The sequence below is a fragment of the Cervus canadensis genome, chromosome 13 (assembly GCF_019320065.1).
Source record: "Cervus canadensis isolate Bull #8, Minnesota chromosome 13, ASM1932006v1, whole genome shotgun sequence".
NCBI classification, from domain to species: Eukaryota; Metazoa; Chordata; class Mammalia; order Artiodactyla; family Cervidae; genus Cervus; species Cervus canadensis.
In genome coordinates this window covers 28,439,639-28,451,915 of record NC_057398.1, presented here as the reverse complement: position 1 = coordinate 28,451,915, position 12,277 = coordinate 28,439,639, and the positions used below count along the sequence as shown (strand labels likewise).

General features: G+C 61.5%; 2 protein-coding genes across 5 annotated transcripts; both read left to right on the top strand.

Moving 5' to 3' along the window:
• The first annotated feature begins 660 nt into the window (after positions 1-660).
• TNFRSF4 (TNF receptor superfamily member 4) lies at positions 661-4,504 on the top strand. 3 transcript variants are annotated; one of them, XM_043485550.1, is made up of 7 exons: positions 665-1,843; positions 2,096-2,221; positions 2,634-2,741; positions 2,998-3,064; positions 3,622-3,818; positions 3,988-4,116; positions 4,209-4,504. In XM_043485550.1, exons 1-7 carry the CDS (start codon positions 1,702-1,704, stop codon positions 4,277-4,279), a joined length of 840 nt encoding a protein of 279 aa, XP_043341485.1. In that variant the 5' UTR covers positions 665-1,701; the 3' UTR covers positions 4,280-4,504. The 3 variants fall into 3 exon arrangements, with proteins under 3 accessions (XP_043341488.1, XP_043341485.1, XP_043341486.1); XM_043485551.1 differs by having other exon boundaries at positions 671-1,843; positions 2,099-2,221; XM_043485553.1 differs by lacking the exon at positions 2,634-2,741 and having other exon boundaries at positions 661-1,843.
• A 4,714-nt stretch (positions 4,505-9,218) lies between these two features.
• Positions 9,219-12,277, top strand: TNFRSF18 (TNF receptor superfamily member 18). 2 transcript variants are annotated; one of them, XM_043485380.1, is made up of 5 exons: positions 9,219-9,397; positions 10,267-10,389; positions 11,295-11,382; positions 11,553-11,755; positions 11,819-12,277. In XM_043485380.1, the coding sequence occupies exons 1-5, from the start codon at positions 9,244-9,246 to the stop codon at positions 11,941-11,943; spliced, it is 693 nt and encodes a 230-aa protein (XP_043341315.1). In that variant the 5' UTR covers positions 9,219-9,243; the 3' UTR covers positions 11,944-12,277. The 2 variants fall into 2 exon arrangements, with proteins under 2 accessions (XP_043341315.1, XP_043341314.1); XM_043485379.1 differs by having other exon boundaries at positions 11,553-12,277.

The window sequence follows — 12,277 nt, the reverse complement described above, 5'->3', positions numbered from 1 at the left end:
GGAGGGGGATTTCCAGCCCCTGCGGGAGGCTCCCCGCCTGAAGCTTCAGGTTAACCGTTAAGCAGAGAATCCTGTCTCTTGGTTCAGATTTTAAAGGCACCGAAGACATGAACAGCCTTTGCCGTGGGGCGCCAGGATGAGAGCTCTGTGTGGGAGGAAACATGTGCACATGTGTGCATGCGTGTCTGTGCTCATCTCCGCTCATGCCCCACAGTGATGGCATACTGGCCGTCCTGCTGTCCCGAGGGCCCTGGGGCTTGTCTTTCCTGTCCCCCCCAAACCCGGGTAGCTGTGGGGTCAGGGAGAGCCTGGCATGGCCTCCAGAGTGTTGGGAGAGGCAGCGCTTGTCCAGCCAGGGGGCAGAGCAGAGGGTCTGTCCTCATGGGCCACCCCTTCCAGACACAAGCCCAGGGGTTCACGGGGGCAGCACACACACGTCCGGGCACGTGGGGCTAGCACCACACGTGTGTGCCACACATGTGATTGACACACACTCCCAGGCACACATCACGCCCAGGACACCTGGCAGTGCTTGACCAGCAGCATGTGTTGGGTCTGCGTGGGCGGCTTATCCTCTTCCAGTCCTGGACGCTGGACATCGGAGACCCAGGTGTGGGCATGGCCGGTGTTGCCGTGTAGCCAGCTGTGTTCTCTGTGTCCTCGTGGTCGTCCTTTGTGCATGTCTGTGCTCTGACCTCCTCTTACATGGACACAAGCCACACTAGATCAGGCCCACCTGTGACCCCACCACGCCATCCTTGCCCCCTAAGAGGCCCCTTCTTCCAGTATAAGCCTCATGAGGGTCGGGCTTGCACGTGCGGGTTGTGGCCTGTGAATTCAGCCCCTGACGCCTGCTGTGCTCAGGGACACGCAGCTGCTCTGTCACACCTGCACACGCCTGCACACCCATGCCCATGTTGGCGCTCACTGTGGGTACTGGTCAGGAGGGGCCCGGTCCATCAGAACTGCTGGCATTGGTTTGGGCTACTTTTGGACACTTGGGCCGGTGACCATGCTCCAGAGCCCCCAGTACCACCTCCCCTCCCCCATAGTTGATGCCTGACCCCATGTGCTGCCCTGGCTCACCCACAGACTCTGGGCACCCTTTGGCGAAGCGGAGGGTGAGGATTGGCATTAGTGCGGCTGCGCCCCCCCCACCCCCCCCCACTTCTCCTGAGGGTTCGGCCCTGCAGAGAGAGTGGGTGTCTAGAAGCAGCAAGCCACGTGAAGGCATCCCAAGACCATTCTGGTCCGGGCAGCTTGGCTAGGCCAGGCAGGGCAGGGGGGCAGCCAAGATGCCTGGCCGAAAGGGCTCTGGCTGCACTTTACCGTAAGACAGGAGTGAGAGTGTCCTGTGGTGGGTGCAGACCAGCTGGACTGGAGAACTGGCCTGGCCCTGGCAGGGCTGGGGGAGCTGCAGGTCCCCCTCGGGCCCTGGGTCTACACACCACAGCTGCTGGCTGGGCTGAGCTGAGGCCTATGGGTATTGTTGCGGGGTCGGGGCCCCTGGGCCCCAGGGCCAGAAAAGAAGGCTGGGAGTGGGCTTCCCAGACTAGCTGCCTTCCAGCGCTTCCTGGGGCCCTCCTAGTCCCCTCCTCGCCCTCCCCACCCCTCCCCCGCAGCCCTTATAGCCACTTCCTGCAAGGAAAAACCCCAGACTCCCAGAGCCTCGGAGCTGAGAGGAGCTGAGAGGAGCTGAGAATGTGCGTGGGGACCCAGCCGCCCAGGGCGCCGGGCTCAGCCCTCCTGCTCCTTGGGCTCGTGCTGGGTGCTGCGGCCCAGCCCCGCTGTCCTGGGGACACCTACCCCAGTGGCAACAGGTGCTGCAAAGAGTGCCAGCCAGGTGAGTGGCCTGGACATGGAGTGGGGGAGAGGTGCCTGCAGGGACCTAGGACCAGGAGACAGGATCGGAGGACACGGATGGGGCGGCGGGAACCTGCAGGTGGGGTCACGCGCTGCAGGTGTCGTGAGGCAAGTGTAGTTGGGTTAGTGGGTGATCTGGAGCCGCACCTGGGATGACGGGCCAGCCAGAAGCTGGGTGGGGCTCCTGGGGGATTGCCGGGCCGTGCAGGGCTCTGACCCCGGCCTCCCTCAGCAGGTTATGGGATGGAAAGCCGCTGTACCCATGACCGGGACACAGTGTGCCGCCCGTGTAAGCCCGGCTACTACAACGAGGCCGTCAACTACGAGCCCTGCAAGCCCTGCACCCAGTGCAGCCAGAGTGAGCACCACGGGTGCCCGGCACCCACGTCAAGACTCGACCGTGGCGGGGGCCTGCCCTGCCCCCCGGGGCCCCACAGCCAGCTGAAACGATCCACAGGGCACCTCCCCTTCCTAGGGGGCCAGGGCCACGTGGCTCTGAGGGGGGGTGGGGTGAGACCCAGAGTCAAGGGCTGCGGAGGGTCCTGAGCAGACTGGAGGGGTGTTGGAAGGGTGGTCAGAGCTGCCGCGGGTGACCCCTGGGGCCGTGTGACCAGGAGGGATGTGGCGTGCGCGGTGAGAGAGAACCAGAAGCTGCCCAGCCGTGAGGGGCTGCTGGTCAGGAAGGTGGCTGTGGACCCTTGGCCCCATCCTCAGCCTGCTCTGCAGCTCTGGCCTCCCCACTGACTGCACCCACCCCACCCAACCCCCAGGAAGCGGGAGTGAACCCAAGCAGAGATGCACACCAACCAGAGACACGGTCTGTGGCTGCAGGCCGGGCAGCCAGCCCCAGGACAGCTACGGCTACAAGCGTGGAGTTGGTGAGGGGGGGCCTTGGGAGCCATGTGGAAGGAGCATGTCCCTCACACGCTGTCACTGCTCCTCCCAGAGCCCCAACCCCAGCCTCAGCTGAATGCCTCTTTCCCAGGAGATCACACCAAGATGGGGGTGGGGGTCTTCCAGGTCAGGACCCACGGGTGGCATGCAGACGGGGAGGAGCTCTAGGAAACCCTGGGGAGTGAGCCTCTGGGCATCCCAGGGGTGGCAGATGGGCAGAGCCTGCTGGTTCTGTTGCAGACTGTGCCCCGTGCCCACCAGGACACTTCTCCCCAGGCAATGACCAGGCCTGCCAGCCCTGGACCAAGTGAGTGTCCCTGTGGCCGGAGGGTTTGGGTGGCCTGCGGTCTGGGAGCCGGGTCAGGTCTGGAAGTAGGAAGCTGCTGGCTGGGAGCTCCTGGGCCTGACTCCCTGTGGCCCTTGCCCCGCCCCACCCTGTGATGTCCCTGCCCCCACCACGACCCCTGCTCAGCCCTGGCCCAGCCTCCCACTGGCCTTCCTGCTGGGTCAGAGTAGGGAGCCTGTGAGACCCCAGCCCAGGCCCCGGGAGTGTGAGAGCCTCACTCACTCACATTGGAGAGGTTCCTGTCCTGGTCGGGCTGAGCTGGTGCAAGCATGAAGAGTAGGCAGCGGTTTGGGAGAGGAAGGTGCAGGTGGGAGCAGGGTAAGCGCAGGAGGCCCCGGCAGAGTCCATGGCCCCTCTCCTTGCCGCCTTTGGCCTGGACTCTGATGCTGCCTGAGTGACCAGTGTGGACCACTATTGCTTCCCACATCTCCCTGGTACTGCCCCAGTTCTGGGCCCATCCCACTGACGGGGGAGGAGGAGGGGGACTCTGGCCTGATCAACACCCTTGGCCCCCTCAGCTGCACCTTGTTAGGAAAGCGAACACTGCGGGCGGCCAATAGCAGCTCTGACGCCATCTGTGAGGACAGGAGCCCCCCGGCCACACCACCGTGGGAGACCCAGGGCCCCCCAGTCCAGTCCACTACTGCCAAGCCCACCACCTCCTGGTCTAAGGCCTCACAGGGGCCATCCATGCCCCACACAGAGACCCCCAAGGGTAAGGGGACCTGGTCTTGCCCCAGCAGGGCCCTCCCCGCAACCTAAAAGGGGAGTGGGATGGGTGGGGAGGATGGGAGTAGAGACTCCCTCTGGGCTTGGTGGGGCCCTCCCTATGGTGGGTCCCTTCCCCTGGCGGACCCCACCCAGCAGGCCCTGCCTCCTTGTAGCCCCTGAGCTGTCCGCTGTCCTGGGCCTCGGCTTGGGCCTGGGCCTCCTTGCCCCTGTGGCTGCCACGTTGGCCCTGCTCCTCCACCACAGGGCCTGGAGGCTGCTGACCAACACCCCCAAGCCCCCAGGTGAGTGCTTGTGGTGGGCCCCAGACCAGACGGCCTCCCAAGGTGCGGGACCCCTGCCCACCTCCCACCTCTCGCCCATACCTCTTCCCTAGGGGGAAACAGCTTCCGGACCCCTATCCAAGAGGAGCACACTGATGCCAACTCCAGCCTGGCCAAGATCTGAGCAACGTCTCCTGGGGTGGGAGCCGGTGACCCCTCCCCAGGCTGGGGCCCCAGAGGGGCAGTGGGGGCCCCCAGGTGCAGGCTGCCCCCGTGTCACCCCTGCACGTGGTGCCCTGACCCCTGCCCTGTGCCGTTTTAGGTGCTCCTGGGCTGGCCCTGGGCTCTGCTACGTATGCTGTGCATACTCCCCGCCCAGGGTGGGCCCCCAATAAACGACGCTGGCAGATGTGGGCCTCTGACTGGGCTGCCTGGGGCTGGGGGTGGGCAGGGGCTCCCCTGGATCCCTCACAGATCCCAGGGCTGCTGTCCTATTCCCTGGGCACATCCCAGCACCTGTGGGGGGTGGGGGAGCCAAAATAAGTGCCCTGGGGAGTCAGTGCTGCACCTGTCAGCCACGTGAGACCCTAACCCAAGGACCTTCCCTGGGCCACTTGGGAGGGGCTGGCAGGGGCTGAGTACTGATGGGAACTCTGAGGCCCTGGCCCCAAAGGTCATCTAGGGCCACCCCTCGGGTTGCTGGGGCTCCTCCCAGGAGAGGGCACAAGTGTCTGTTTCTTCTTAAACCCCATGCCCTGCTAGACCCAAGTGTATGGTGACCCTACGACCCCCATGACACCTGCAGGGCCCCTGAGTCCCCCTGAGACCAGCTCCGTGCCCTTGGGGAAACTGGAGTCTTCTGACAGGGCTGATCCTTCATCCACCCTGGGTGGGAATAGAACAGGCACCATTATGTGAAAAGGTTCCCAGGTGGGAAACCTGTGTCCATGGACAGCAGAATGGGCTGTAAAACCCGCATGGTCAGACAGTCCTGCTGGTCAGCACTGGGGGCGGCCCTGGCTTGGGCAGAGGTGTGGACTTGGGGCGAGTGGCCAAGGGCTCACTTGAGGTGTGCAGGTTAAACAGCTCAGGGATACCAGGTCAGTGTGGAAACTCTCCACAGCCCATAGACATTTGCACCCCGGGTGTTCAGACAGATTGCAGAGCTACAGTGAACCGAAATAAAAGACTACCTAGCTGCTGTTGGGCGGGTGGAGGAGCAGAGAAAATCTGGGCAAGAGCCCTAGGCCTCGCCTGGTGCACTTGGCAAATGAGCGCCTGGCTTGCTCTCACACCTTTCCCTGCCGGGTGGCCAGGACCCAGGCATCGCTGCACCAAGAGGGCCCTACAGCAGTTGAAGATCCTCCTGCCACATGTGTCAGGCTGCCGTCCTGCCCTCTACCCCTAGTTTCTTGGGTTGGCTTTCTCCCCAGAGCTTCCCCGGAGGCCCATCCATCTCTCCTCAAACCTCTGACCCCTGGTGGCCTCCTGGGGAAAGGGACAATGGGACCATCATGTGTTCTTGGAAGGCTCTCAGGATGCAGCAGTGAACACACACACCCTGTGCCCTTGGAACGGGCAACAAATTGGCATCACTGGTCAGGGGCCTGTGGTCCCTGGGCAGCGCAGAGGCTGTGCAGAGAGGCTACGGAACAAGCCGGAGGGATCTAGGGGAGAGCCGAGTCTTAGGGCCTGGAAGGTCGAAGGTCATGGGAAAGGGCTTCCTCCCCAAACCTCCCAGCTGCTCCCTCAGCCATGAGCCCCCCACCTGACCCCTTGCCTGGCAGCTCCACCTCTGAACAGCTGACAGATGGACGGACGGAGGTTGATCACTTTTAGTTTGCTTTGATACTGCCGCTAAGCACACTCTCCACTCCTGTCTCTGCTGCCAAGCCTCCTAAACCCTGCTGAGCTACCCCCTGGGCCCACAGACACCCCCCTGATATGCCCACACTGGGCCCTCCCTGCTCCAAGGCCCCTACCTGGCTCCCCATCCTCCCCCCTCAGCCCTCCTGATTAACACCTGGACCCCATGTGGGACCCTCTGCCCCTTGAGTGAGCATCACTTGTGTGAGCTGAGACAAGTGATGAAAAATGTGATGAGCTGCTCAAAAAGTATTGGAAAATACAGCTGGCAGATAGAGATCTCCCCCGCAGTGCCAGGTCACAGAAACTCCGCAGTTTGCGGCCGCGTAGGAGGAGCCTTCCGGAGCCTTGGGGACCAGAAGGCGACGCAGGTCCCCACCCCCGATGTCACTCTTGCCTCTTGTCACACACGACCCTCCCTCTGGTTTCCTGCTGCTGCAGGTGGCAGTTCCCTTTGCACAGACAGCTGCCTGCTGGTGCCTGCATGCTGGTCAGCTTCCAGAAGGGCCAATAGAGAGGACCTGGTTGGACAAGCATCATTTTAGGGGATTTATCATTTTTTTCTTAGGCTTTTACCAGAATTGGGGTGATGCCAACCTGGTACAGACCTGACTGTTCAGGTCTTTAAAGTGAGCAGTGGCAGAAGGTCCAGAACCGCCTAGTTCTCCACTCCTCACCTTGCCCTGGGGTCCAGCGATGGCTCAAACCCTCCTCCAATCTAGGAGTTGAGCTGCAATCTGGGGGTCCTCAGAGAGGGCCAGTCCTAGGGGCCTCACCTTGCCCTCTAGCAACCATAGCCACAGCCCCCGCAGAGACTCTCCCTTTTCTGCAGGGCCCAGTTGCTTCTCTGAGGAGGGCCTTGCACATCCTGGGACTTGAGTCACAAACCCCATCATTCTCAAACCAAGTTTCACGGGTCTGCCCTGGTCACCAGGTCATGGCCCTCAACATACCTGTGGGTGCCACCAAAATCACACTCCTGGGACCCCCACTGCCCACCCTACAGCATTCCCAGGGATCTCTGCCCATTTCCCCTGTATCAAGCTTCCCCTGGAGGGCCAAGCAATCTGGGGAGGCTTCCTGAAGGAGGCAGGGCCCCAGAAACTAAGGTGAGGAAATTAAGGTTCATAGAGACATGGGACAGTCTCACGGCGAGCTGCAGCCTGGACAGCCCTTCCTCCCGACTTCAGGGTTCACTTGGTGTTTCTGGAGGCTGAGTTCTCAGTCTCAAGAGCTCAAGCGCTCCATCAGGGGCCAGCACATCTCCACGGGCCGATGGGATTCCAGTGGGGAGAGCTGGGTTGAAGTATGCAGGGCTGTCAGGGCTGCAGCCTGGACGGCCCTTCCTCCCTCTGCAGGGTTCAGCCAGTGACTGGTTTCTCCTTGCTGGCTCCTCCTCTCAGGTGTCAGCACAGCTGTAGCCTCCAGTATGTGTGATGTCTGGAGCCTGGCCAGGCCCCCTTGGCCAAGCTGAGGGGTGGGGGGTGGGGGGGGTGGGGAAGTCTTGTCCTAATTTCCCAAAGTGGGGGGCTTGTTCTAATCCTCAGAAAACAGGGACTCTTCTGACCCCTGAATAGGTTCTGAGGCTGCTCAGTGCTGGCAATCCAGGACTTCTGGGAGGTTGTGGGATCCCTCGCCTGGAGGCTTCAGAGGATGAGGGATTTCATCCCACCCGCTCTGGGTGTTGGAGGGGCCTCACGGGGCCCCCCTGGGGAAGTTGGAGGTGGAGAGGGGGTCAGCCAGGAGCCAAGGGGCACAGTGAGGAAGCAGTCCTTGTTGGGGGTGTGCCCCACCCCCAATGACTCAGGGTACTGTCTGCCACCCCGCATCCGGCGCCAACCCACACTCTAGTTCCTTCAGGCCTGGTGGCTGCAGGTTTTACATAGAAAATATTTCTGACCACCCCCGCCCACCCTCCTTGTGATGTGGCTGGGGGTACGAGTGGTGTTTCCCCTGACAAGGCGCACACATTTAGGTCACATTTAGTTTCCGGAAAAGAATTCCTGGGCCAAAGAGCATGATCACTTAGGAATCCCCCAAGGTCACCGTCACACATGGGTCTACTGGGTGTCTTGTCCTCTGTGGTTAGTTGCTCTGCGGCCTACAATGATACCTGCTCTCTTGGGGTCCCTTTGGGACCCCTTGAATTGTTTTTTTCTTTTTTTTGGTTGCACACAACTTCCCTGATCAGAGATTGAACCCTAACCCTAACCCTGTCTAAGGCAGTGAAAGCACTGAGTCCTATTAACTGGACTTCCAGGGAATTCCCATCCCTTGAATTAAAAAAAAAAAGTATTTTTTATAGCAGTTTTAGGTTCTCAGCAAGTGAGGGGGAACCTTCCCCCCATCAATACCCCCTCTTCAGTCGCTCAGTTGTGTCTGACTTTTTGTGACCCTGTGGACTGCAGCACGCCTGGCTTCCCTGTCCATCACCAACTCCTGGAGCTTGCTCAAACTCATGTCCATGGTTGGTGATGCCATCCAACAATCTCATCCTCTATCCCCTTCTCCTGCCTTCAATCTTTCCCAGCATCAGGGTCTTTTCCAATGAGTCAGTTCTTCATATCAGGTGGCCAAAGTACTGGAGCTTCAGCTTCAGCATCAGTCCTTCCAATGAATATTCAGGACTGATTTCCTTTAGGATGGACTGATTTGATCTCCTTGCAGTCCAAGGAACGCTCAGGAGTCTTCTCCAACACCACAGTTTGAAAGCATCAATTCTTCAGTGCTCAGCTTTCTTTATGGTCCAACTCTCACATCCATACATGACTACTGTAAAAACCATAGCTTTGGGGGCTAAGATGGACCTTTGTTGGCAAAGTAATGTCTCTGCTTTTTAATACGCTGTCTAGGTTTGTCACAGCTTTTCTTCCAAGGAGCAAGCTCAAGAGGGGGAGCTGACTGTGGCTCAGATCATGAACTCCTTACTGCAAAATTCAATAACCCTGAGGACAGTGCATTTGTTACAAAAGACAAACCTGCACTGACACTTCATCCTAACCCCGAGTCTGTAGTTCACGTCCAGTGGATCCTCCTGTGCTCTGGACAGACGAGTGATGACGCGTCCTCGCCGCTTAAGCTTCCAGAGAAGTCTCATTGCCCCAAACCTCCAACCACGCCTTGGATTTTGAGTCGCAGGATCTCGGGGGTCACGCATGGGAACAGTTCCTCTGGCCTCTTTGGGGCGTGGCCGAGGCGGAGCGGCCCGCGGGGCGGGATCTGGGCGTGTCTGGGAGGGGCCTGCTTCGCTAAAACGGCGGGGCGCGCGGCCAGGGGGACTCCATGGGGGCGAGGGGCGCGCGAGTGGCCCTGTGCGGTATCGCGCTGCTCTGCGCACTGGGCCTGGGCCAGCGCCCCCTCGGCGATCTGAGATGCAGCTCTGGCCAAGTTCTGCATGGGACGGGGACACAGGCACGCTGCTGCCGCTGCTCCCCAGGTAAGGCAGGCAGGAGCCCCTGCGTGGAGAGCGGCAGCGCGGCGCGCCTCCCCGTGCTCAGGGCAAGCTTTCTGGGTCCAAAGCCCTGATCCCAGAGCAACCCGGCGGCTTCGGAGGCAGAGTGGCTTGGGGACTGGGGACTGGGGACTGGGGGTTGGGGGATGATGGCCGGGAGGTGGGGCAGGGGAAGGGAGTGTGGGAACCTTCCCCAAGACAGGTCAGGGGTCCCAATGTGGAGGAGGGCTGTCCCTGTTCCTTCTGAGTGGGTAGTGAGCCCGTGGCCATCACTCAGGCTCAGTTTGGGTTTGCACCCCTCTTTCTGCCAGCTCCCTGCCTCGTACCTGCATATCTGGGTGGGAGAAAAGTGGAATGGGTCAGTTTGGGGACAAACATCCCTGGGGAAAACACCAGGGTGTCACCCTGCCAGGACCTGGGGGGTGGTAAGGGGCTCTTAGAGTTCAGGTCTCAGTGTCGTGGGCACTGTGGACAGCAGTCAGGGAGGGATGGGCAGGCTGCCTGGAGGGTCCCGGCAGCTGAGGGCCATGCAGGATGGAAAGGGGGCAGGGAGTAGATCTCCCAGGCGACTCCCTTGTCCATTGGGATGGCTCTGGGTCACATTGAGTCATGGTCACCCTGGGTGAGAGCAGCTTCAGGGCAATGGGGGATGCAGCCAGGCCAGGTGGGTGAAGGAGCTGGGTGCCCAGGAAGGAGGGGCACAGCTGGACCAAGCCAGGGTCCTGGTTCCCAGACAGTACTCTGCCCAGCTGAGGTAGCCCTGTCCTGCCCCCCATTTCCCTGGGGGTTAAGAGAGGGTGCCCTGGGGAGGGGGCCCCCCCAGCTTCTGAGAGAGCTGCTTGTTCCCTGCCCAGATGAGGGGACCTGTCCTGAGCCGGACTGTCAGTGTATCCAACCCGAGTTCCACTGTGGAGATCCACAGTGTAAGAGCTGCAAGTACTACTCCTGTCCTCCTGGCCAGGGAGTGCAACCTGAAGGTAAGTGGTCGGTGGGGGTGGCCCGTGCAGGCCAGGGGCGTTGACAGGGCCCAGCCAGAGCTCATAGCAGCTGGTGTGGAAGAATGCTTGCAAGTGGGGGTACGGACACCCTCTGGGCAGATGGGCGCCAGTGTGGGGTCCTATGGAACCCTGGCAGGCAGGCGGTTCTCTTGTTCTGGCATCTCAGCCCTCGCTGGAGGCACAGCGCCCACTGTGTGCGTGGCTCTCTTGGCCTAGGTGTCTTTGTCCAGAGATGATGCCCTCAGGGCCAGTTGTGAGGAACAGAGGGGTGTCCAGGACTGTCTGGCTCTTAGGCCCTGGCTCAGACTATGTCCAGGTCCTATACCTACCCTGATGCTCCACGTGGAGCCCAGTTTGGAGTTCAGCCCCTTTTCTGGAAGGAGCCTCTCATCCTCTTAGGGGGCTCTTTACCTGGGGAGTGGGGCCTGCCTGAGCATGTGGGGGCTGGGGGAGTGAGGGCGGCAAGGGACTGTGTGAGGTTTCTGGGGCAGGGGAGCCTAGGGGTGACTGGGGCACAGCCTTACCCCAATCTCCAGGGCCCTCACCCGCCTCCTGCTCCCCAGCCTCCTGGAGCAAGCGAAGGCCCAGCCTGGCTCTTGCCAGGCTTCTACCCAACCCCCACCCCCCGCCCGGCTCCATCCTTTGCAAGCAGGTCCCTCCCCTCCCCCATATCTCTTCAGGGACCCTCCACTCAGCCCTGAGTCACAGCCTGCCCTGGAAAGGGGCACACTGGGGACCTGATTTATCCCAGGCGCAGGTCCTGTGGGCACCAGAGGCTCCTGTCAAATGGATGAGGTGGCAGGGGAGTCCTGCTGGAGAACTGGACACCAGCAGGATCCCACCCCAGTCACCCCTGCAGCCAGTGTCTGTTTGTCTGTCTCTAGGCAACTTCAAATTCGGCTTTGAGTGTGTTGACTGTGCCGTGGGGACCTTCTCTGGGGGCCATGAGGGCCGCTGCAAACCTTGGGCAGAGTGAGTGCTGGTGGGGCCTTCTGGTGGCCGGGAGGTTCAGGCAGGCTTGAAGGCGGGGCCTCTGCTGTCCTTTCTGGTGCAGTGACCCCCAACAGCTCAGAGGACTGCAGCAGTGCAGAGGAGTGCTTGGTCGCCGAGGGCTGACCGAGGGCTCTGTCCGTGTGTCCCAGCTGCGTCCAGCTTGGATTTCCCACCCTGTTCCCCGGGAACAAGACGCACAATGCTGTGTGCAGCCTGGGGCTGCCGCCCACTGAACCACCCAGCCTGCTGACCATTGTCATCCTCGCCCTGGCTGCCTGCATCCTGGCCCTGACCGTGACCCAGCTGAGCCTGCACATCTGTCAGCTGAGGAGGCAAAGAGTGTGGCCCGCAGGTCAGTTGTGCCTTGGGCAGGGGGGGGTCCCCTGCCTGCCTGCTGATCGCAGCCCCTCTGCAGAGACCCAGCTCCTGGAGGCCCCGCCACCCCCGCCCGAGGACGCCTGCAGTTGCCAGTTCCCTGAGGAGGAGCGGGGAGAGCGGCTGTCAGAAAACAAGGGCCACCAGGAGGACCTGTGGGTGTGAAGTGCGGAGGGCCCATGCCAGGCTCTCCCTGGAGCTGGCCTAGGCTGGCCCTCAGGAGCAAGGGCTCTGGGCCCCGCGGTGGGGCCCCAGCTCCGGGCCCGGCCCTGCTCCCCTCAATGGTGGAAGCAGGTGGGGGATGGTGACAGTGACTGGTGCCCTGGATCATGCCGAAGAGGCAGCAGCTGTGGCTGGATCCCGTGGAAGACCCAGATGCACGGTGGCTGCCTCCCTCTCTTGCTGCCCCACTGGGGCCGCATCTGTGGGCCCCTGGTTCCCAGGACAGGAGGCTAAGGACCTGGCTACAGGCAGCACTCAATAAAAGCTTGTCCAATGA

Bases quoted from the DNA above. Each gene is read 5' to 3' on its own strand.
- TNFRSF4 (XM_043485550.1), top strand. From the start codon at position 1,702: ATGTGCGTGGGGACCCAGCCGCCCAGGGCGCCGGGCTCAGCCCTCCTG. The intron at 3,065-3,621 runs GTGAGTGTCCCT...TGGCCCCCTCAG, and splicing joins GCCTGCCAGCCCTGGACCAA to CTGCACCTTGTTAGGAAAGC. The intron at 4,117-4,208 runs GTGAGTGCTTGT...CCTCTTCCCTAG, and splicing joins CAACACCCCCAAGCCCCCAG to GGGGAAACAGCTTCCGGACC.
- TNFRSF18 (XM_043485379.1), top strand. From the start codon at position 9,244: ATGGGGGCGAGGGGCGCGCGAGTGGCCCTGTGCGGTATCGCGCTGCTC. The intron at 10,390-11,294 runs GTAAGTGGTCGG...GTCTGTCTCTAG, and splicing joins CCAGGGAGTGCAACCTGAAG to GCAACTTCAAATTCGGCTTT. The intron at 11,383-11,552 runs GTGAGTGCTGGT...CGTGTGTCCCAG, and splicing joins CGCTGCAAACCTTGGGCAGA to CTGCGTCCAGCTTGGATTTC.